The 25,055-nt window shown below is 44.7% G+C and overlaps 1 protein-coding gene across 1 annotated transcript in view; it reads left to right on the forward strand.

Annotated features, from left to right (window-relative positions):
* The first annotated feature begins 2,009 nt into the window (after positions 1-2,009).
* Positions 2,010-25,055, forward strand: part of Htr2a (5-hydroxytryptamine receptor 2A) — a 62,129-nt gene continuing 39,083 nt past the window's right edge. Inside the window, exons 1-2 of the mRNA XM_075949584.1 lie at positions 2,010-3,550; positions 6,862-7,062. Coding sequence (XP_075805699.1) covers positions 3,145-3,550; positions 6,862-7,062 — 607 coding nt within the window. The 5' untranslated portion in view covers positions 2,010-3,144. The remainder of the gene's footprint in view (positions 3,551-6,861; positions 7,063-25,055) is intronic.

Consider the following 25,055-nt stretch of genomic DNA (forward strand, 5'->3'; position numbering starts at 1 on the left):
CAGCAAACTCCCTAAACAGAAATTCAATAACAGCAATAAGATTAAAAACAAGTGGGCCTATAATATTCCAGGCAAATCTATAAACTTACTTAGCTCTCAAATTAACCCTCTGAAACCGATGGAGGGCTAATCCTACTCCTTTTCATGGGGTGAGGAAAGCCAATGTGAAAATCAAAGGGCTTACTCGCGGTCTCAGAAGTAACAAGCGACAAACCTGGGGGTCTCTGATTGCGAGTTGCACCTTGGACAGTCACAAGGTGGATACAAAAAGAGAAGCAGTGAGAGAATCCAGCCTCAAGGAACTGCAAACACAAAGATGAACTTGTCATGAACTGCAGCATGAAAGTTCAGGCTGCAGCCAGGCTGGCCATGGAAAAGCAGTGAGAATCTGGGCCTAAAAGTAGGGGGCCCCAGGGAATGAGCAAGCTAAGAAAGGAGTTGTGTACCCCTCAAAGAAGTGGTAAGGAATGTAGGCAGGAGGGGGATAATGATTTTTCCTGCAATCAATCATAATTTTAGCTGGGCGGTGGTAGCACACACCTTTAATCCCAGCACTCGGGAGGCAGAAGCAGGCGGATCTTCATGAGTTTGAGGCCAGCCTGGTCTACAGAGTGAGTTCCAGGACAGCCAGGGCTGTTACACAGAGAAACCCTGTCTCAAAAAAACCAAAATAATAATAACAATAGTAATAATAATAATAATAGCAATAGAAATTAAATGGCTAGTGTGCATTGTAGAGTATCCTATTAGCTATGCATGCATGGCATCTGATGCCTCTCTGCAACCCAGTGATAAAGCTAATATCATCCTGGTTGACCAGGAGAATACTGGGCTCTCAAGACAGCTGAGTTAGTTAGGCTGTGTGAGTTGCAAAGCTGGGATTCTGAACCAAGGGACTCTGACTCCCATGCCTTCTCCCTCCAGTCCTGCCCCCACAGACCATGCCTTGGATGCAGAAGACCAGCAGCCTACTGACAGGTAGGCCACCTGGGGAGTAACGTGCCTGGCCAGGAAGAACAGAAGGCCTCCTCACTGTGGGCTGAACAGAGAAGAGTTGAGCAAGTTCCTTAGATGGGAGGGGATGCTGGGGGTCTAGAGGGACAGGCAGGGAGATGGAAGGACGGGGGGGGGGGGAGTCATAATTATGAAGATTCCATGAACCAAAAGGATGTGTAGCAAGGAGCCCTAAGAAAGAGGCTTGGAATGGACCATGACAAGGTGACCTGGGTCACAGATGAAAGGCTCCAGAAGGAGCTGGACATTTAGCTGAGGTCCTGCCCTGAGGACTGGGTGATTAGCAACACATCGAAGGCCCGGGAGTGGTTGAGTAGAGAATATAAAGGACAAGGGAAGACTGTGGTGGCCAGGACCCCCAGAAAGGCCCTCATGTTGGGGAAATAAGTCACTGTCTTATCTGTAGACTTAATGATCTACATCTGCCTTCCCTTACAACCACTTGAGAGAGTCTTCTTTGCAGATGAGGCACCTTGCCATTACTGTCACTTCTGGAAAAAAAATTAAAATAAAATAAAACCTTTCATTTTCTAACGAAGTTTTCATTACCTCCTAGTGACATTTGTCAGATGAAGAAAAATGAGCTAGGTAGAAGGTGCACACACATAACAAGAAATAATGTGTACTTAAATACATTTGACTGACTAACCATTGTACTAATAGTTTATCACTTATCGTCACAGACTTCCGGGCTCCTGGGAACTTATGTTGCCAATGTCAGCCATCCCGCCTGGACGCAGCACCACTGGCTTGGATAGAAGTGCTGGGTGCTCCCAGATTCCAGGACACGCCGTTTTCTAACCATATTTATCGTCTCTCCTCACTCTCCACCCCTCAGTTCTAAAATATTAGTGCCACGTAGCCCGCCTTATTCAGAACGTATCCACTAGCCCGTGTCTCCATTCTCTCTTTAAAGCAAAAGTTCTCAACGTTAACCTGTAGCAGAAAGACAAGGGGGAGGGGGCTTATTTGGTCCGCCCTTCCTAGCTGTCGCCACCTTCCAGGTTCTGACAGCGACAGAAGGAGGTCTGAGGAAGGAGATAGGCGGGGGCTGCTTATTCTTCTGGAAACCCGGGAGCCACTTGGTGCAGACAGCCCTTCCCACTTTCCCTGCGGCTCTTTTGTGTGACTTTGAGAGGGGCTCCCCGGTGACTGATTCCTCACTGGGCGCCTGCTGAGCCGAGCAGCCAGCTCTGGGAGGGAGGGACCCTAGCGGAGTGGAGCGGTAGCCAGAGGCAGCCAGCGCAGACCTCAACTGCTGGATCTGGCTTGCAGTTTTTGAAGTCAGCAGAATCAGAAATTAAATTACTATCATTTTATGCTACTGGAAGCTCAAGAAGAGGGGATTCCGCACCAGCTCAGTCACCACCATGCGACAGGCGAGTCACAGGACGGTGGACCCTGGCGACAACGAATGTAAGTTCTCTGGCTGCTGTCTTTTATTGCTGTGGGGTTTGCTTTCTGGTTGAAGTCACACTTGGCCACGATGCCGTCATTGCCATGAGAATTTCTGAAGTGGAAAGTTCTCTGCCGCTCTACGAGACGCGTTTTCCTTTCATTAACCAAGCCACAGACACGAGCTGAAATTCCTGATGCAGCTGCGGCAATTCTGCCTGAGCCAGAGAAGGGTAACCCAAGTATTTCCAGTTACTATGGGATTAACACGGCATGGGTTTTTAACGGACTTCCTTAATACAGAGGGCACACAGCCCTCCCTACCGATTTCGGATTGCATGCTGTTTTAACTTTGTGATGGCTGAACTCGTGAAATCGGCACATTTAACCCAAGAATCAGCTGAAGCGGATTCCCACCGGTTAGAAAACTTTTCTTCCTTAACCAGGAACACGTTTGTGTCCCCAGATGTTCAAAACTGCTTTTTTGCCTTTGCTTCATTGATAACTTACGGCTCTCCCGTGGACTCCTCCTAGCGCTGTGAAGGGAGGAGGCACTATCAAGAGCCGTCACACTTAACTCTTACGATGGGAGAGGAAAAGGCAGCCGGAGGAGCCACACATGGGCTCCATCCACTTCAACGCGTCCTAGAGCCAGGACACGAAGATGAATGGTGAGCCAAGCCTGTGACTTGCGAGTCTCTCCATACTTCATCTGCTACAACTTCCGGCTCAGACATGGAAATTCTCTGTGAAGACAATACTTCCCTGAGCTCGATTCCAAACTCCTTAATGCAATTAGACGGTGACTCCAGGCTCTACCATAACGACTTCAGAGACGCTAACGGTTCTGATGCATTGAACTGGACAATTGATGCTGAAAACCGAACCAACCTGTCCTGCGAAGGGTACCTCCCACCGACATGCCTCTCCATCCTTCATCTCCAGGGGAAAAACTGGTCTGCTCTATTGACAACTGTAGTGATTATTCTGACCATTGCTGGAAACATACTGGTCATCATGGCAGTGTCCCTAGAGAAAAAGCTACAGAATGCCACCAACTATTTCCTGATGTCACTTGCCATAGCTGATATGCTGCTGGGCTTCCTTGTCATGCCTGTGTCCATGTTAACCATCTTGTATGGTGAGTGGTGTTAGCATGCCAGCGGCCCCCAGAGTAGTCCCAGGGAGCATGTGCATGCTGTCTGCAGAGAGATGGGGGCTCAGGAGAGAATAGAGGAGAAGCTTTGCTTTAGCCTTAAAATTCTGTTTTGCTTGAGAGAGAGAGAGAGAAAAAAAAAAATTGGACAACCTAATCCCTGATCCTTGGTGAGTTTTAAGCTTTAAAATAAATTTTGTAGATAAATTATCATCTGTATTCCAAAACCCCATGAACGTAATTTCACTGGCATTCTGTGTCCATGTGATTTTTGCTTTCTTTGCCAGCCGCAGGACAGAATGGTTTTAGCTTCATCACAGAGTTCTCAGCATTTCTAATGCAATGGGAAAACCTTCCCAAGTACCTTGGAACATTTGCAGAGAGAGCATTAGCGCTGGAGTGGGGTTAATGTTAAAAATATTCAGAATCTCCATTAGAATAAATAAATGACTCTGGTTTTAATTGTCCCCTTTGCCCAGAGAAGCCACTAAGGAAGAAAGCCTTTGAGTTATACCCTCAACTCTTTAAAAATGTATACGCATAAACTCCTCCTGTCTGGTTGTGGTGGAGGATGGAAAACAAGCGGAGAGCTATTAATCCTGCTTTCTTCTCAAGCCGGTTTGACAGTGTCAAACTTCTCTGGAAGTCGGCAAACACTAGGAAGGCTTCCATGGGGGAGCAGAACGTGATAGTCTTTCAAATTAGTAGTTAATACAGCCAGAGTCGTCCTAACAGAGAGGAAAGGAAATAATATTCAGACTGTTGGCACATTTGCTCAAGAGTCACAGATATACAGGCAGTTTTAGAGGTCCCTTTACAGGGTTTTCTGGCGAAGTCCTAGAGGCTACAATGTGAACATGTCCACCTAGTCCTGAAAAGCTTCAAAAAGGAAGGAGACAAGCCAGGAATAGGCAGCATCCCTTTGTAAAAGCCAGTCCTGGCTTGACTGTTCAAATGACACATCCGAATAATTCCCTTACTTTTTTTTGCTTATCATTTCTCAGCCACTGGGGAGGGGCGCTCACTTCCTAAAACTGCCCAGCCCTCGGGGGCAAACTCTACTGCGGGTAGGAGGGGTGACTGTGCAAGAACCCAAACCACAGCATGGGGGGGGGGGGGAGCTGCTGGGCAGCAGGGGCAGCCCTGACCACGTAAGAAGTGCGGCAGGTCCTTTGGTCTCGGCTCAAAGCTGCCCCCTAGTGACAGCTTCTGGGTGTACAGCCTGCACCCACGCAGAGTCTACTAGACACTACTGGGTTAGTCCTGCGTCTTCCCCAGTAGGCAAGTCACAAATCTGTCTTGCACAAGTATTCTCTTCTTACACCTTGGAGGAGACCTTGAGGGAAAAAGGGCCTGCTCTCTTTCAGGGAAGGTCCCTCCCCCACCAAGCAAAAGCCAACATCAGTTCCCAACAGCAGAGCTGGTTTCCGAGTTCAGGGCTACCAAGAGTGTAAGATCCTATTTGCTGAGACTGAACTAGAAGAAGGCTTGGGATTAGGTTTAGGTCCCGCATCCTTTCCTTTTGTGAATACCCCTGGGGGTAGCATGATAGGGATAAGACGTGTGCATAAACGAGGGCTTGTTCCCTTGGAGCTCTACTGGTCCAAAGAGAGTACTGATCTCCCTAATTTTGCTTCCCATTCACAGGCAGACGCATCATTGCTCATTCAGTTAGCAAAACTAAATAACGCTTTACTCAAGTGCTTGATGCTCTCCAAAACACGCCAGAGGAACAGGATGAACTTCCTTTATGGCATCTGTTGTCTTTCTCAGACGGCAGAGAATCTGCAGGGGTTCCTGCACTGGACTCTGGGAAGTTTTAAAAACCCTTGGATATTGAGGGCCCACCTCTAACCACTCTCTAGAGAGAATGATTAACTGGACCCAAAGTTCCACTGGCTGATGGTGATGCTGAGGGGAGGAAGGCGGGGGTAACCTGCTGGGCTCCCAAGCAGCTGCTGCCAGGAGAGGCTCCCATGTCAGCATCAGCAGTGTGAGTTCTGAGGGTTTTTTTTAATTCACATTTTCCAGTTTTACTGGATCAGAATGGCCAGGGGTGGGTGCCCATTGTAAGGAGCTAACTGAGAACGCCAGCTGTCACCTACAGCGTGAGCACAGCCCTGGGACAACACTCCAAGGCTAGGCACTCTTGATTGTCTTCGCCATCCTCATTGGTTCTCACGTGCCCCAAATGTGAGTTTAATGAAACATTAGGGGACCATGTATCATAAGTAAAGATGTTCAAGGGGTGTATTTGAAACATTAGGGGACCATGTATCATAAGACATTCAAGGGGTGTATTTGAAACATTAGGGGACCATGTATCATAAGTAAAGACATTCAAGGGGTGTATCTGAAACATTAAGGGACCGTGTATCATAAGTAAAGACATTCAAGGGGTGTATTTGAAACATTAGGGGACTGTGTATCATAAGTAAAGACATTCAAGGGGTGTATTTGAAACATTAGGGGACTGTGTATCATAAGTAAAGACCTTCAAGGGGTGTATTTGAAACATTAAGGGACCATGTATCATAAGTAAAGACATTCAAGGGGTGTATTTGAAACATCAGGGGACTGTGTATCATAAGTAAAGACATTCAAGGGGTGTATTTGAAACATCAGGGGACTGTGTATCATAACTAAAGACATTCGAGGGATGCATTTGAAGTCATTTCTTCACACCGTCTCTAACTACCTGCCTGTGTGAGGCTGGACTCATCGAATAGTGACTAAGATTAGATTAATCACAAAGACCTTGACGCTAGAGAAAACCGTGTGGATAAATGATGGATGGATGTGAGTGGTTCTTCAAGTAAGGGGCTCAGAACATAACTTCGGGGAAGTGGCTAAATAAGAACAGCTTTGCCAGTGTAAGTCCCCTGAGCCACAGGTGGCCAGCCCCCCCCCAAGGACCTCTAACTTTCCCTTCCCAGCTGTAGGTATAGCCTGGCGGTTAAAGGTCCTCAGGGGAGGGGTCTGGCCACTGTATGGCTCAAGGGGCTTACAGCTGGGTGGAGAGGGGAAAGGGATTGGTTCAAGAGGAGCAAGCAGGTTCTTTGTTATGCTAGCACAATTCCATAAGCCAGAACCATTCACACCCACTCTATTAGTGCCTTAATAGTGTAATAAAACACACCTACTGCTTATTCAGATGTTGAAAGTCCTGTAATCCCCCCCTTGCTGTCACCAATGCCTGTCCCCAAGTTGTGAACCATTGTCCCAGGGTATAGATCACATGCCCATGCCGAAGGAAGCATGAAGCTCCTTGCTGATGCTAAACTTGTGTGCCACAGGGTACCGGTGGCCTCTGCCTAGCAAGCTCTGTGCAGTCTGGATCTACCTGGACGTTCTCTTCTCTACGGCCTCCATTATGCACCTCTGCGCCATCTCACTGGACCGCTACGTCGCCATCCAGAACCCCATCCACCACAGCCGCTTCAACTCCAGAACCAAGGCCTTCCTGAAGATCATTGCTGTGTGGACCATATCCGTAGGTAAGCCAGGACATTTATCGGGGTCACATTTGAAATTGGAGTTCATCCTCTTCCCTGGAGATATGTTCTGTTGTGTTGCACCGAGACGTGGCACACTGGGTCTGTCGTTTTGTGTTGTTGCAAGGGATGTCCCAAACCTCATGATTATTGGAGTCATTTTAGCAAAGGGAAATCTGTGGAAGTCAGGGGCTGACGGCAACTGTGTGTATTGCTTCACGCGCATAAGAATAGGCACGCTAGCTGAGCGCAAGTCAGGAACCACTGTGTTCTTTCTCCCATCAAAGCTCAGTACTCCAAGTCTTGGGTCTCCCAGAAATCTGAGTTTTGTCGTGACTGGACTTGCAGTTGCTGAAGGATACAGACATTTGTCGTAGATAATGCAGGCCGCGAATGGGGGGATCTAGAAAGTGGCAGAAGCGAGGACAGAGGGAAGTGGCAACAATTGCTTAAGGGCTGGGCATTTCAGATGCCTGGTGCCGCTGTGGCCTTTCTTTGTTTTTTCTCTTTTCTTCTTCCTCCTGTGACATCTATACCAAAGGATTCCAACCGACTCCAGTTAGGCCGACTATGCACACTCACCTCTTGCTGGTATTGATCTTCTGCCACCATAATAGGATCTGAAGTGGCAGCTCTCGGGCGGCAAAGTCAATTGTTCCTGCCACCTCAGGAGACGTGGTTTGTAATCAAAGACTCCCTGAGACCTGTCTAAAGTCTCAAAGCTTTAGGCGGAACTACTGTATGTGTTAAGACCCGTGAGTGTGGTAGCTGCTTCTAGGAGAGACTGTGGAGTTTGATGGTAGGTTAAAGTTCCAGAACTCCTTTGATACTACTGACAACTCTGTAATAACAATAAGCCTATCAATTGGGCCGTAGAGATAGCTTAGCATTAAGAGCATCTGCTACTCTTGGGGAGGACCCACTTGGCTTTCCAGCACCTACATGGTGGCACACAACCCAGTTCCGAGAGATCTAACACCCTCTTCCGGCCTCTAAGGGCAGCGGGAACACGCCTGTGTTGCAGACACACAGGCGGACAAAACACCCATACATATAAAAGGAATTTTTAAAGGAGCTATCAGAAATAGCAAGCACAGTTTGTGTTCATTGCTTCCTTTCTGCTGATAACAGGAATGAATGTGATGCCGTCTCCATTTTGTAGATGAGAAAACTAGTATTCAAGTTGGAAAACAAGGCGTACACATGCAGCGGGCATGGGCATGCAGCGGGCATGCAGCGGGCATGGGCATGCAGCGGGCATGGGTACACTGAGCATCCTCTTCTTCTGAGGTTAGCAATGAGGAGTTACACGTTAGACAGCACCTTCATGCTTTTCGGAGAAAAACCTGTTTTCCATTTGAATCTTCCATTATCACTTGAGGTCAGCAGCCCGGACAATCGCATTGTGTTTGTTTGATAAGGTGGGGAACCTTGGGACACAGGTCTGACTCACTAGCACTCTAGGCTTCTGGCAGCAAGCCCTTTCTCTTTCTGCTGAGTGTGTACCCCACCTTCCGTAGCCAGCAGCTTCTGCTCCAAGAAAATGTTCATGGGATTAAGCTGTGCCACCTAGGACTTGTTCCACCTAGGAGGGTGAAGGAGCCTGCAGGTAACCATCCAAGCTGCTCATAACCACTCTAGAGAGCCCTTAGCTTCAGCTGGCTGAGAGTGACCCATGACTGAGAACCAGGAGCCAGGCTATCAGAGAAGGCAGCCTGACGAATAAAGGGTCATGTGTAAAAATAATTCATGGAGCCAAGTCCTCTGCCTTCACCTTCGCAGACTGTCCCAGTGGCTAAGCAGAAACTGGAATGACTCAGCACCTTTTTCTTTGCATGTATCTGGTATGTCTGTGTGTTTGCATGCGTGGGTGTTTGCATGTATGCACATTCAATGTAGTGGTCAAAGGTTGAGATGTCGAGTATCTGTCTCGGTTTATTTCTACTTTATGATACAGGGACTCCTGCTGGAGTCCAGAGCTTGCCAATTTGACTGGTCACGCCAGCTAGTTTGTTCCAGGGATTCTTCCTCTGCCTCCTGAGGGCGAGGGTTGCAGGTCGCCCACCGGCCATTTACATGAGTTCCAAGAATCTAGCTCTGGTCCTCGCATGACAGAAAGGACTTGTACCCACTGAGCCATCCCTCCAGTCCCAGAGTCCATTCTCTTTTGCCCTTAGCCAAAACAATGTCCTGTCTCTGACAAGCTTCATGATGACACCATTAGCAAAAGCTAAGAGATTCTGAGCATTGCCACAGACCGAGTCATATCCATGTCACCTTGTAGATCAGTCCGTCACACCAGGTGGCAGCACTTAGGCGCAAGAGTCAACCCAGGGCAACCCAGTCCCCGTCTGTACTTCACCTACCACCTATTAAGGCTGTCTTTCCTAGCTCTTTCTGGCGGTCATCCCAAGATGAAGGCAGGTGAGATGGGTTGTGGGGATGCTGACAGTCATCCAGAAGTTATCGTCTATCTGTCCTGCAGATTTTCTAAAGTAAACCAGAAGAATAGTGTGTGTTCGAATGGCTCTCCCAGTGTGGTAGAAGACAGGTCAATATAGAGAAATCAAGGTTACACACCTTGTAACCACCTGTGAGGTGGAGTTCTGAGGAGCAGTCAGGTAAGAAATACTAAAATGAAGAAGTCGGTTCTACCCGGGGTCCTGAAAAGACCCAGCGCCAGCTTCTTCCTGACTTGTCTCCTCGTGTTTCTGTTTCTGTTGTTTGGTTTGGACTTGAGGTTTTAGTTTGCTCTGTGTGTGACTACATGCTTGGATCCTTATTCTAGCTGGAATTTTTTTCTTCTTGTTTTTTTTAATCATGTCTAAACCAATGAAACTGATTTTAAGATGCACACTGTGGTGATTGAATGTACAAATATTTTGTAAAAGAAACACCATAAATTACTTAATTCCTGCTTCCTTTTACCAAAATGCCTTTTACTGTTGCAGTCAGAATATGGAGAAAACGACAGGAATAAAACTCGGAGTTAGTAAATGCAGACACCGTGCCATACACTAGATCCCCTGAACTAACCCGTCTCCCCCTCTCTCATCTGTCTGTCAATAGAACCACTCTCGTCAGAGAGAAATTGTCTAAAACAAACGGTTGTGCCATCACTTCCAGTTAACAGATTATCCAAACAATGAACCCCAACTAATAAAAATTTCCCAAAGTCCCATGCTGAGGGAAAGAAAAGACCAAAGTCTTGGTGCCAGGCAGAGAAAGAACTTGCCTGTCGGGAAGAGAGCTCACACGAATCTGGTATCTTATCGGACAATCTCTCGGGACAGACCACAGCTAGACACTGATGCTCGGTGCTGAGCACCCCATGTCTTGCCTGGAACTGTTTATACAGTTCACCTTCTATTGAAACATAAACCTCATGTCAGGACCCAAAGATGGGCTTGCGGGTCACTGGACGACTTTGTCCCTCACGAAGCATCTAGACTGATTAAATTCCCTTCCTCTACATCTCGGAGTCGTTCCCTTTAACTGTCGTATCTCTTGTCGGGAGCTGCTGAGGCACAGATTGTACCCTAAAATCCCCATTGCAGTAACTGTCATTCTATTGTTTCTCTACATTAACCTTCCTTAGACTCCATACAGGAGTGAGATCATATATCCTCACTATTCCTTCAAGACTAATTCACACTGTTGGAAACGGGCAGGTTGCTTTCCTGTGACTGCATAATATGGAATTCTATTTGTGAATGGCCTACTTTGATTTAACAGTTGAAGCTTTTACAGCAAGTATCGTAGAATTTTTCGTTAGTTTACTGATATATTCAGCTTTCTTGGTAGGCTGAAGAGCACAGAACCAAACTTGGATGCCTGCAGTTTCTTTTCCGAGCGTCCTTAAATGAAGTTCAGAGATTGCTATTTTATTCCTGACATCTTTACATAAGGAAGAAGTATGTATTTTTGAAGAGTTATAGAGATCTTATTACTAACTCTCTGGTCCCATTAAAAAAATTTAAAAATCTATCTTTAACCTCCATTTATACTTTCTGCCCCTTCATGGGTCATTAGCTACATATAGATGTTATCTTTCATGCTGGTTTGTAATCATTTATCAAATGCTCTCTTCATTTTTGTGAGGCTTCTTTCCTCAAAACCCAACTCCATAGACACTGTATTTATGCCAGACTTTTTGGTTATCATTCTTCGGGCTATATTTTACTCTCACTATAACCATTGTGCTGTGACTTTGTATTTTAAATGTGCCCCCTGAATGGAAGCATACCTGGGTTTTTTTTTTAATCCAATTTATCTTTGTAATTTTTTTTAAAAAAATGTTTTTATTTATGTGCCATGTACACTCGTCCAGGTGCCTGTGGAGGCCAGAGGTGTGGACTCCTCTGGAGCTGGAATGGCAGAGACTGTTAGAGACCTGATGTTGAAGCTGGGGCACGGGTCCTCTGGAAGAGCAGCAAATGCTCTTACCAGCTGAGCCATCACGCCAGCCCCCATTTTTGTCTTTTAATTGAATTATTTATCTCTTTTACAGTTGGTATTAGTCCATTTCTTTCTGTCTTACTTATAGACTGATCTGATAACTGTAATTTAGATAAATTGTAATTTATCTTTCTCTTTATGCTTATTAATTATCTATTCTTGTAGCACTATCTACGTGCCTTATATATTTTTTTTAATCATAAAGAACCTAAAACAAATTCCTTCACACCTCTTGGAAATGCAGCAATTTGAGAACATTTTAACCCCATTTGTCCTGCGGTCCTTTGTGTTTCCTTTCCTGTTTTGTACACATAGGTTAGCAAAATCCAAGGCATCCTGCCAGGTGCCCTATGAACTTGGCATGTTTCCTACATATGAGGTCTCGGTTGCTGTGCTCTGCTTTCTTCACTTCTACAGTTCTGCCTGGGTGTGCAGTCCCCACTCCTGAACAACCTCCTTGCAAAGCCATGTTTGCTGTTTCCTCTCCATGTTCATGACTCCGGACCACTCGAGTTTACCTTCTTTTAAAGCACGCTTTTGCATAGCATAGAACCCAAACAGACCTGGTGATGCAGACTCGTGATGCCAGCTGCATGAGACTCTGTTCCCAGAAAACCCCAAATTCAGGGGTAACGTGAGCAACTTAGTGAGACCTTGTCATGAAATAAAAGTAAAGAGAGGCTTGGTGGGTAGCCCGATGAACGAGCATTTTCTCAGCATGTGTGAGGCTCTCAGATCAATCCCTATTACAAAAATAAAATTGAGCAGTCTCTTTTCCAGAACTTTCTCCGTGGCCTTTTGAGTCTCTAGATTAGTTTGTTGTTTGTAAGAGCTCAGCTGTCAGTGTCCACAGAAGCCATCATGTCACCTGACTTCAGATAGTATCCTGTTCTATGACGAATTTTCTTAGGTGCTACCTAGCTATGGGTCAGCGTTGTCTTCATCCTAAACTTGATTGGTACGGGTTCTTCAATTTGATGGTCAATGTCACCTTGTTGTCACTGTGGAAAATTCCTTAGCCAACATCCTTTCAATTATGGCACCTGCATCATTCCCCCTCGCCCTCACTCTGGGGCTCCAACTCATGCATAATAGACCTTTGATCTGCAAGTCTTAGGGCTCAGTTTCTATACTCCCTTCCTCCTGCTTTCTTCTCCCTCCAACCATGTCGCCAATTCTTCTGCCATCAGCCACTTCTAATCGACTGCCAAACCCATCTAGGATATTCTCACAGATTGTATTTCAGCTCCTAGGTTCTTAGGTTTTCCCAGTTGAGTATTTAACAGATTTCGGTTGTCTGGACTAGTTCTCTGTTATTCATCTCTCAAAGGTCAATCACTGTTTTCTGGGTATCTCAGTGATCTGTCCTGATTTTCTCCCTGAAAATCTAGTAGGCAGTCTGCTGATAATAGCTTTCACCAGAAGGGAATCCATGAGCTTTAATGTATCTTGCATGTGTGTTCACATGTGCATGTGCACTCAGGGGCAGGCACCCCTTAGCCCCGTCACACTGTTTCTTTTAAGCAGTGACCTCATAAGAACCGATTTCTAGTTGTGGCTTTCTATCCCTGCTGTATTCCTCTATGGCTGCAGGCAAAAGCTTGGTGCATTCTTGACTACAGGAGCTCTGACCTCAGCTCTTTTTTTTTTTCAGCCCACAATATGGCTGCAAGCTCATTTGCCCTCAGACAAATCGGTGGGTGCTTGAGAAATGAGGTTGCCCCCATCACCTGATGATCCTGCCCTCTCCTTCTGCCTCGGCAGTACCCACAGACACATGAATTCTACTTTACTCTATATTGCTCCCACCATGCCTCATCCAGTTTGACCCTCTCCAGTGTATCTTTCTCCTCTTCACTTGAACGCAATTTCTTTCTTCGCCTTCTGTGCATTTTGCCATGTATAGGTGCATTTTATTTTTCCTCAGGACCAATCCTGAACTGCATCCCCTCTCCATCCACTGTGACAGCTGGTACAATTAGTGTCCTGTTACCTGTCTAATTTCATCGCTGCCATTTGTTTTTCCCATACTTCTCTCCTAAGCTGTCCCCATTTTCATTGAACTGCAATTTCTTTCTTCATTTCCTCTACCTTTTCCCACTTACTTAAATTTCAACAGGATTTTTTTTCTTTTCATTTCTCTCCTAATTAAAATTTCATCCCTCGTAATTATTGCTCCAATCTTTCCACTGGTGAACATAAAGTCACTAAGAGCCTTAATTTCTCTCAGCCACCTGGTATCTCCAGGTCATAGCTTGTTATTTCTCTAGTATTTTTAGCTCACCTGGTGGTGTGCCAGGTCTTTTAACACAGGCCACCGAGTATAGGAACTGTAAAGATAAATACAGACTTAGCAAATTCCGTGGAAAATGTTTGGTATGGCTAAAATAGTCACGAGTGAACTCAAAAATACTTATGCGGATAACAGGCCAAGAAATAGGCTTTTTAAGAGGCCAGATGCACCTGCCTCTTAAATTTTAAGGACAAATAACCCAGCAAGGAAAGATATAAACCAAATCAATAGGCAATTTTCAGAAACATAACTTAAAACGGACACTAAGGCACATGAAATCTTTGCTTTGGGGGGGGGTGGTCATAGAGCCATGATTTAAAGCAACAGTGTAGCATGGCTTTTCACTTGCTGGTCAGCCAGATTCAGTGGCTAAAGATGCCCCCACCAACCCCCACCCTCACACGTGCTATGGTGACCATGGTCACCTATTCCATGTGACAGTGTGAGGTGTTAGTTCTCTGACGGCTAACACAGCTATTAAAGGTGGACATCCATCCTATTTGACATTTTTTTCCTATAGAAAAATAAAAGTACATGTAGGAGTATTCAGCACCTCAGTTTTTAAACTAGCATCAAGATAGAAAGTCGGCTAAGACTGGGCCGATTGATTTTCTGTTTCACAACAATTTGAAGCTCTAAAAAGCAGTGAGTTAGGACACGGGACATTCAAGCAGAGGAAATGTATCTATGGGGCTAAGTGCAGAGTCAAGTTGTGGGGGTGGCAGGTATGGTATGAGCCACTTCTGGTTTTAGAAAGGCTCGGGGTGTTCATCATGATCGTAGGGAGACCGAGGTGGCAAAACTGGGGGGCTGTGGCTCACATTTCCAAAGACTGACATCCCAAAGGACGGGACGGTCATCTCACACTTCTATACAGTTGTAATCACCACAAACATCACTTCCAATGTGTCTAGATGGAAGATCACAATTCCATGATGAGTCAAAAAGACTTCCTGGAGGCAGGGGTCAACCTTGAGGGCTTATATCACCAATGGCAGCCTCAACTCTCTGCTTGCAGAGGATTTGGGTTTCTTTGCTCTCGGTGAATTCTAACGCCTCCTGTTTTCTTCCATTTATCGCTACCAGCATGGCCATGTTCTTGCTTGCCTAGGCTTCCATCGACTTCTAAGGAAACAGAGCATAATTACAAATCAATCCTGTGTCCCATTTGTGAGCTTCTCGAGGCACAGAAGCGACAATCAGTGAATGAGGCATTCGATTAAGAATGATCCTGAGATTGTCTGTCGATTATTGTTTCCTTCTCAGATTTAATTTCCATTACCAGAGCTAACTGTGACTTCGCCCTAATGCTTAAAATGAGCAAACTCTATCCTTGATTGCCTTGCTGATGCCGTGGGAAAAGAAATACACGTTCCTTCATTTCCTGACTGTCATGAGCCAGACAAGCAAGGGATAAGAAGGTTAAAATGGTGTTTGCACATTGTCATATGATGGCAAGCCAGTACACCCCTTCAAATCCCTTTTCCATAAATAGTATCCCATTCCAGAAATGCATCTGCAACATATAGGGTAATTCTGACATGCATCGAAATAGAAAGATTTGCCCCCTCAAGGCTAAGCACCCATTCATTCTCTGTGTTATTACTTCTGCAATAGATGAAGAGGTAGGCTGGGTCGCATCTATTCAAGCTCTTTATCCTCAGAAGCTGTGACTCGTGCATGGAATCCTAAACCAAAACCTTCAGTCCCTGGATCAAACCTCTTCCTTTATGCAGGTGGAGAACCTTTTTCTCAGGATGCACACACAGGGATGAGGAGAATAATACAGCTAACTAGTTTTAATTTATAACAACTATTTTCATGCCAGACTTTCATTATATTTTCATACTTAACCATAAAATGTATACATGCATTCCGATTTCATGGCACCTCATAAATATGGACTTCCGTACATCTTTACATATGCGCTAATAATTTCAATTTAAAAAGAAAACCAGCCAAGTATTTCCCTTTGTGTTCATGGAACTCTCATAGGGAAGTTGAATCTGAAAATACCTCCAAAGTGCTCTGATAACTGAACATCACTGACAATTCCTAAGGCAACAACCAAAAGCAATTTAAGGAACAAAGTATTCATTTGGGCTTACCAACTGGGGACCAAGTGTTCACATTTTCAAGAAAATTTCCATAAACTCTGGCCAGGGGTGTTTCTCCTAGGGCACCCCAGCTCGCTCGTCTCTCCCCAGCCACAATGAGTCACCTTTATTCTCACAGTATCTAGCAAAAGACTGTCTGCCAAGCCCTCCCTTACCCTTGCTTAGATAATTTTTAATCCACCACATCTAAGAACACTTCTTCAAATTTCTCTTCTCTCCATAAATTAAGTATTGCCCTGCTTTTGACAATCTATCTCCTCGCCTATTCCATTTATGTGATAATAATCTATTTCCCTGCTAGGTCACAAGTTTCTAGAGAACAAGAAAGAGAAAGCAAAACAAACAGAAATAAAATGTACTCCCTTTTGCTCCCAATCCACATGATAATAGAAAATGCCTAACCAAGCACCCATCCAAAAACTAATTTCTTCAATCTGACACTGAGACACCTTTAAAAGAAATTGTATTTTTGTGCCCCATTTCAAAGCTATTTTTAGACTGTCTCCCTATACTTCAAGTAATAAAGACTAATAGTTATGCAAGAAAGAGCTTGTTTTATTGTTCTGCTTAGCATCAGCCTGGTAGAGTTATTAACAGTGCTAATCAGTGGAGGCTGTAAGAAAGGACTCTGCGTGAGCTTTGCCAGGTTAGGCTCCCGACTCGTTGCTAAGCTTTCGTTTGAGATCTTGAAATTTCTTCAGCCAGCATTTGGGAATCATTCCTTTTGAAAGTGGGACTTCCCACTTCGGAATCAAAGTACCCTCTAAGGGCTGTTGATTTTTCAGGTGGGCAAAGAGGTAAGGGGAGAAGCAGAAAAGAGAAAAAAAAAAAAGCAAGCAGGCAGACCTCTATATTTGCCTAGGCAGGATCTCAACAACTGGCTACTGCTTAGGGCACGGTCCACAGCCCACAGCCCTGGCATCAACGGGCCAAGTCTAGTTCACTCCCTGGATGCTTCTTTCCTTTATTCAGGGATTGTCTCCTCCTGAGGAAAGTCACGTATCAAATTGCAATTAAATTTCTTTAGTTGGAATGTGGATTCCCAGAGACACATTTTCCTGGTTCCTTTCAGCTCCGCGAGACCCTCCCGTTTAGAGGGGAAACCTCTCACAGGCCATATTAAAGAGCATTTCAAGAGAAGTGAGAGGCCACAGTGGGCCAGGGACTGCACAGCATGAGAGAATGTGTATTGTATAAAAAAAAAATCAAACTTTCTCCAAGTTTTTTATAACCCCAACATTCTATAGGCCGCTGCCACGAGATATCAGTGGTTGGTGATGTGAACCCAGTTGTCTCTAACCAGAACATTGTTCCCCTGGCAGCACAGGGGTGGTGCCCAACTTTCCAGACTTATCCTGCTCAGGCATCAACCCTCTGCTATTTTTATATCAAAGTTCCAGGATTAACCCCGGCTCATACCAGTCACGTTGTAAATTCCTGTTTGGTGACATCTAGAAAGGGAAATATTTTTATGAGAAAACTTGCAAAATTCTTCTGGACAGGCCATTCTAGAAAAACGTCAGCCCATGAACATTTTCACTGGATTATGACGAAACCTATGTTTCTTCTCATAATGAAGCAATTTTCTGGAGCATTCTAGGTCCCCAGTTTGGGACCTCTGTCTTTTGTGTTATTATAAGAAGTGTGAATTACCATGGCATATTTAAAAAGTGGTATCTAGGAAGTGAATTATCAAATTACCTTTCTCGTTTATTATTAACATCTGATGCCCAGAGTTAGGGCGTTTGGCTGTGGTGAGGTAGAGAGACAAGGAGAACCTTGGTGCCTAACATATTAAACATGTCGTTAAGAACCTTTAGGGTCCACCCACTCATGCTTGCCACTCTCGAGATTATCAGTTTGTGTCATTATGGGGAGGGAGTATATGATGTAGAAATGTGTGTGAATGATTTCATATATATGAGGACCTCCCACCTTGTTTGAGACAGGGTCTCTTGGTGGACACTACTATGTATTCCAGGCCAGCCGGCCAGTGAGCATCCAAGGGGACCTTCTCTCTCCACCTCCCCTTCTCAATTTAAGAATGCTGGGATTAGGGATGCGATTGCAATGTCCAGCTGTGTCTGCATCCTGGGATCCAAATTCAGGTCATGTTTGTGTGTGATGAGTGTTTTACCTCTGAGCCATCTCCCATGCCTCATGTTTAGCTTACTAAAGTCTCTTTAAAATGTGAATTGATTGTCTTCTGTCATTCAGCAGATCCATTAGGACGCCGTTCCAGATCCCTGCCCTTTTTAAAGTCCCAACTCAACCTCTCTAAAAATTCGCATAGGTGATCATGTTTAACAGAGTACATTCCCAGGCTAAATACATCACTCGGTTGATCATATACAGCTTGTTACAGGAACCAAGGACAGCCTCCTGTCTACTTACTAATAGATCGATTCATCCATCTGTTATTGGAAGCGGCCCTTACTAAAATTTGTTTCATCTGAAGAGAGATATTCAAGCTTGTCTTAAATAGAGAGAGATAGTCACCAGTTACCAGGAGTGCTGGGAGCACAGTGACTTTGAGTCTCCCGCTTTTACCTTAGGCATGGAATTTTGAAATATCTGGCCACATCCCCATCCCTACCGTGATGCATTAGACGCTGGAGGCGTCTTCAGTTAATCAAAAATCCTTTGTTTTTATTTTTTAATAGTTTATTGAGTCCACCTGAAGAGGGCAGAGAGCTAGACCACTGTCAAGCTCTACCAAGAAGCCTTTGTGTTCTCCACTGCTCCTCACCCCTAAGGCAGCTCTACCCCACTCTCCCTGCCATCCCATTCAACCGTCACACTAAAAATAGATACACAGCATGATTCGGTGTTAGACGTTAGTGACGTTGACAGCAAGCTTTCCTTCGCATTCTTATCGGTTTAATAAACAGCTTCCCTAGAAACACTCAAACATGCTAGCTTTGTGATTGGCTTCCCTTAAATCTATGTATCACAGGCCAGAGCTAGACAGGAAGAAATAGAAGTATATGCACGTTACATATTTAGCCACAAATGGGAGCACATCTATGTCGTTGAATGAATGACAAATGAGAAAAGAAGGGAGAGAAAATAAGGAGGGCCAACCAAGAGCTGACAGAAGAGAATGTTTCCCCAGAGGCCCTTGTGCCTTTGCCTGATAAGGAAGTGGTTTCTACAGTCGAATGTCTGCCTGTGCCTGCCTGGGTGCATAGGGGCCCATACTTGGAAAAGTACAACAAATGAGTTTGGATGAACATCTCCATGGTGGCTTTTCCAGTATTTTCCCAGATTTGATGTTGGTTTCCTTGGAGATGGTTTTGGCAATGCTGGCTGCGGGCAGAAGCCAAGAATGAAAATCATATAGCACCAGGAGTTTGCACGGAGCCTGGGAAGTGCGTACATACTGCTGCTTCTCTTGCACAGATTGTTCAGTAACCCAGAACTTTACACTCGGGAGAGTGGCACGTTAATTCTACCAAGGAATGTTTTCCCTGTGTTCATGAGGTGATATTTCGGACCGTTTCAGCTTCTCCTCTGAGTGAAAGAAATTGAAGGACCTATGTTCGTGGGGAACGTTCCTGGGGGGTGGGGCGATAGAGAACTTAGACTCCTGCCTCAGCCTTCACAGTTCCTTGCCTCAAGCCCTTTCCACAGTGAATCTGTGGCCAGACCCACACCTGCCTGCTTCAAAGCATTTTTGTATTAAGTTTGGATAAACTGTTCAAGTGCTTGCTCAAGATCCAGATAAATCTGAATGGGACATAGAAGCAAAAATGACAGCCTCTGAGGACCTCTGGACCTTTGGTGAAAACCTTTATCTCCGAGAAGCATGACTTTTCCGCAAAGCACATAGCAGTTTCTGGAAAATGCATTTCCTTAAAGGCCATTCCCGGAGAATCTGATTCAATAGGATCTGAGGAGCAAACGGATTGAGAAGACTCAGATGCACTCCTTAAATGTTTGCTTAGAGATTTAGGCCGACCGCATGAGCCACACTGGATATACACTTCTTTCTAAACTCACAGGGTTTCTGCCCTATCCATGTGTTTCTTATGCAAGCACCTCCAGCAGCAATATGCAGAGTGGCCGAGTTAACCACGACGTAGAGCCTAAGAGAGTTTTAGGCTCTCGGGGGCAAGAGATGTTATTGAAAATTGTTGGCAGGGGGGAGTACTCTGGCCAGAATTGCCACTAATTACGAGAAACCAGGGTACAGTGTTGGGGATTTGAGTCTAGTTAATAAAATAATTTAAGAACAGGCTCAGAAGAAAGCTTTAAAACAGTTCTCTCACAGTTTAAGAGGGAAACTCAAAGCAGGCCAGCTGTCAATCTCAGCAGGCCAGCTGTCAATCTCAGCAGGTGTCCCGTGCACAGAGATGGGTAAGAGAAAGAAAGAAAGCCCTGCACTTTGAACCAGGCATGGAGGTCAGAGAAAGAGAAGGAAACCAAGGTACCCGAAAGACAAGACATACTTAGGCTCTGAGGAGCATCAGGGAGAGAGGGAGGGAGGGTGGGAGAGAGGGAGGACAAGGAAAGGGAGGTTACTCTAGGGCCCAAAGGATGTGGCAGACCCAAAAGAGCCTCCCAGCAGCCCCATAGCAACTGCAATGGGAGTGGGAATTCTGGAAAGGAAAAGGACATTGCTTCATCAATGAGATAATTGCACCTCCTTCCTGCTTAGCATGCTCTGAAGGTGGATCCACCTTCCTTGGGGGTGCCTTTAGCCAGGTGACTGGCCTCTGGAATATTAGGTCTCCACCCAGGCCAGAGATTTCCATTCTCTTGACCAGAAGGAAATCATTTCTCCTTTCACGTGTCTTTACCACTACGGTGACGAGGATATGTCTGGCTGGGCTTCTCTCAGTCACCCAGAGATGCGTAGTCAATACTTAGTCAATACTACCAATGTCTTTTGAGACGCCCAGCATGATTTCCTCAAGCCTATGTGCTGGCCTTGATTTTTTTAGAATCTCCTCTCCTGTTATCTTGGATCTGAAGTCTGTACGCAGAGGCAGTTTTCGTGGCAAGCTGGGGAGAAGGTGGTAAGGTGTCTCCTCCCATCTTAATGGTACCACAATGTTTGAAAGACAACACCGTTCATTAGTGACTACTTCCAGGCAGAAACAGAGAAACAGAAGGAAAACTAGAATCAGCTCAGGAAACCACAAGGTTGTCTTACAGGGAATTCGTCTCAACTCGAGCTCCATTTTGGTAATCCTTCTCAGTATTCTAGTTCCAGCGTGGCACTCGGGTGCCAACACCTCAGGCTGTCAGCAAGCTTCATGAGGGATGTTTGGTGTCAACAGCATAGGATCTCAAGTCTCCATGCAATTTTCAGAGACATGCTCAAAGGCGACCCAATACATGGGAGGAGCTAAAACCTCTCAGAGGTCTGACTAACTACAGCTTCACCTTTGGCTGTAGAGGTTATGAACACGGGGTTATCCTTATGTGGGGTTAGTTCTTGGTGGAACACACTATGTTGTTGGTAGACCCTGCTGAATGAGTGATGTTAAGAGTCCATTTTCAAGACAATTTTCCTTTCTTTTCCAAGAGTTGAGTGCAGAGCAGAAAATGGACTCTTTGACAGCCTCACCAGGCTCATAAAACTGAATTAGCAGGACAGCAATGGCATTAGACTAGGGAAAGGCTGAAGGGCCAGAGAGGTTCTACTCTGCCCCAACCACCTGCTCCAGGTGAACCTAGAGAGCGCCCTGGAGGTGGCGGGTCTCCACACTGATTTCCTTCTGCTTTGTCTGGTGTGTTTGGAGTTAGAATTGACGCAAATAATTATGGGCTAGGAACATATATTTCTGGGATGCAAGATACAAGGAAACTGAATCAGACTGTATTTGTAGGACTGACTGCATTCGGCTTCACTCTCTTGTCAGAGTCGAAGAATAGCTAAGTTGATATCATTCTTAGGACATGAGAAGGCAAAATGGGTTAATATAATAATAATAATAAATAATAGTTGTTTAGATTAATATACAACATTAATAATATAATATATAATATTGATATATATAGTCTATCTCATGTATGTGTGTGCATGTGTACATGCCATTTGTGGGGAATGCACGGATGTGCACAGGTCCACGTGGTGGCAGGAAGACAACTGTGATTCTTATTCTTCAGAAACTGGCCACCTTACCTCTTGTCCAGAGATGTTCCCTGACCTGGGTCTCCCTGATTTGGCTAAGCTGGCTGGCCAAAAGGATCCACCTGTCTCTGCCTCCCCAACACTGGCATTATAAGCATGTGCCACCATGCCTGGCATTTACATGAGGATCAAACACACATCCTCACATGCATACAGTTTTTCTGGCTGAGAAAGAAAAACTCCCCAACTCAATTTTGTTAGTTTAGCGCAGGTTTATAGCCACATGCTGACGTCATTCAATATTGTCTTCAAGTGCCAAGTTCACTGTCATGCATCTGCACCATGGGTGCAGAATTTGAGAACAGATCAGCAGTCACACGGCCATGATGAGATTAATACCCAGGTGACCTGGACTTCTGCAGGCTACCGAAGCCCGAAGCTCATCTCTAACCCCATAATCTTAGCTGCAGAAACCGAACCAGTTAGAATATTTAGGGCACTCTCAAGTAGCACACAATGTAGAATTTCCAAAATCTGTAACTAAACCGTTGGCTTCACTCCAACATTGCCACCTCAATTAGACCTGATCTGCGGACTAAGATTTTGTATTATCCATACAACTACAGGACAGAGGAAATCTATCCCAAAGCCTATCCCAGGCTATCTAATTGGGCACCGAGTCATCATTGAGCTGCAATGTATGAAGTCAACCTTTCTCTTTTTATCTTCTCTCTTTTAAAAAACTGACCAATACAACAGCATTCGAAATATTTTAACTCTAGCACAGTGATTTCCATTTCATGTTCTGTCTGCCGCATGCGGTGTAGCTTACAGCCACAAGAACATCACCTGCCCGTCTATGCTCTGCTCCTTCTATGTAACCTGGCATCGCTAATGCCTTTGTTTCTCCACCTTGGGGTCATAATGACTCCAGTACTGCGGGTATTTCCCTCGTGTTGGTCTAGCACAGTCTATTAACTGTCCTTCCCCCAATCCACTTCTTACCACCTGGCAAAAGGGAAATAAAGTAGTGTGTTCAGGTAGCATCTTTGGTCTGGTTTCAACCACCCCAGAGAAGTCTACACTGGCCTTTCAGTTTTAGCTCTTTATCATTAGCTCAGGTATATGTGTTTGGGTGGCAGTAATTTTATTACCTGTATTTGATGAATTTAGAATTCACATCCTTCAAAAATCACAAAGATAGATGTATGATTTAAAAACATATTGCATGCTGAAATATATAACACTGAATTTGCTATTTTAACCACTCTTACGCATATCGTCAAGTGGCATTAAAGGCACCTAGAGACCATCTATCGTCCACACTGTTTCCAAGCCCTCAGCACCTGAACACAAACTGTCTCCATTAATCAGTAACCTTTTCCTCTCTCCAGCTGTGCTCTTGGGTTATCCTTAACCGACTTTCTAATGATCTGTGTATCCTAGGCATTTTATGTAAGTGGTATTACACAATGTTTTCCCTTTCAGTGATTTCCCTTAGATTACTCTTTACTGCTGAGTAATATTCTGTGGAGGTACAGCTTGCTTAGTGGTGAATGGATGGTTAAGCTGCTGTTTCTCTCCTTTGTCTGTTGTGAGTGACATCACAGTGAAGATGGGCGCACAAATAACTATCTAGATTTTATCTTTAAATATTTCAGGTTTGTACCCATGAATGGAATTACTGGGTCCTTTAGTAGATTTAGGTTTTAGGTTTTGTTTTTGTTTTATTTTTTTAAAGAATTACCGAAGTCTTTGTGTGTGTGTGTGTGTGTGTGTGTGTGTTCATCCTGGAACTCACTCTGTGGACCAGGTTGACCTTGAACTCAGAGATTCGCCTGCCTCGGTCTCCCCGGTTCTGGGATTAAAGACATACACCACCACCATCAAATGTCAAAGTCTTTTCTAAAGCACCTATAGCTTTTTGGGTCCCCACTATCAATGGAAGAAGGTTCTCATTTCCCCAGCCCTCAGCTACACTCATATTTCCCATTGCTTTCATTCTGACCACTAGATTATATGTGAACTGTTATGATCTTGTGGTCCTAATTTGTATTTCCCTACTAATTAATGAAATCGGCCTCATTTCGTATGCTTATTAGCCACTTGTATGTCTTCTCTGCAAAAATGTCTGAGTCCTTTGCTCATCTTTAGTTGGTGGTGTTATCTTGTTGAGTGTTGGGTGCTCTTTATCTAGCCTGGAAGTATAATCTTAGCCAGTATGATTTGCATTCGATACATTATTCTATAAGCTCTTTTCGTGTTCTTGGCAATACCCTTTGATATACAAATGGGTCTAGTTTTGATGAGGCCAATACATCTGCTTTTTTTGTGTTTAAACTTTTCAATTGAAAATAAAAGGGTTTATTTTTATACACAATACATTATATTCTGATGACAATTCTCCTCCCAGATTCTTCCCACCTCCCCCACTTTCCAACTCCAGGCCTTCTTTCTCTCTCCATTAAGAACACAAACAAGCAAGTAAAAATAGACAAATGAATAAAAAATAAAACAAAAATAAATAGAGAAGCACACAGAAAGGAAACAAAGAGAGCACCAAACACATACACACCAAGACACACATATAAAGAAAACCTACAAAAACACAAAATCTTCCCCTTTTGCATCAGCATATTCTGCAGACAGGTCACCATTGTAGATCAGAGATTCTGTAGCAGGGCTGGTGCTTACCTTTCTCCTCTGACAGTGTACAGAGTACTTCCAGGTCAGTGCACACTAGTCAGCAGGGGTGAAGGCATCAGCTCAAATTATTTTTAAAGAGATACATTAACATTCAGCAATAAGGCTTTGCCATCAGCTTACAGAGAGCAACCAACAGCCTTGGCAATAGCCTGAGTTGTTTGAGGGTTTCCATGAAGCTTCCATTGGCCAACATCTCAATTAGATGTGACCTATTGCTGACACTGGATTTTCACTTGATGACAAGAGATGTCTTCGTTGGGGCTTTGTTTCCCCCATTATTTGAGGAGTCCTTTTATATTTCTTTCATATGTGTATATTTTAAGAAGTTTCTACTGTAGTG

The sequence above is a fragment of the Microtus pennsylvanicus genome, chromosome 15 (genome assembly GCF_037038515.1).
Source record: "Microtus pennsylvanicus isolate mMicPen1 chromosome 15, mMicPen1.hap1, whole genome shotgun sequence".
Lineage (NCBI taxonomy): Eukaryota > Metazoa > Chordata > Mammalia > Rodentia > Cricetidae > Microtus > Microtus pennsylvanicus.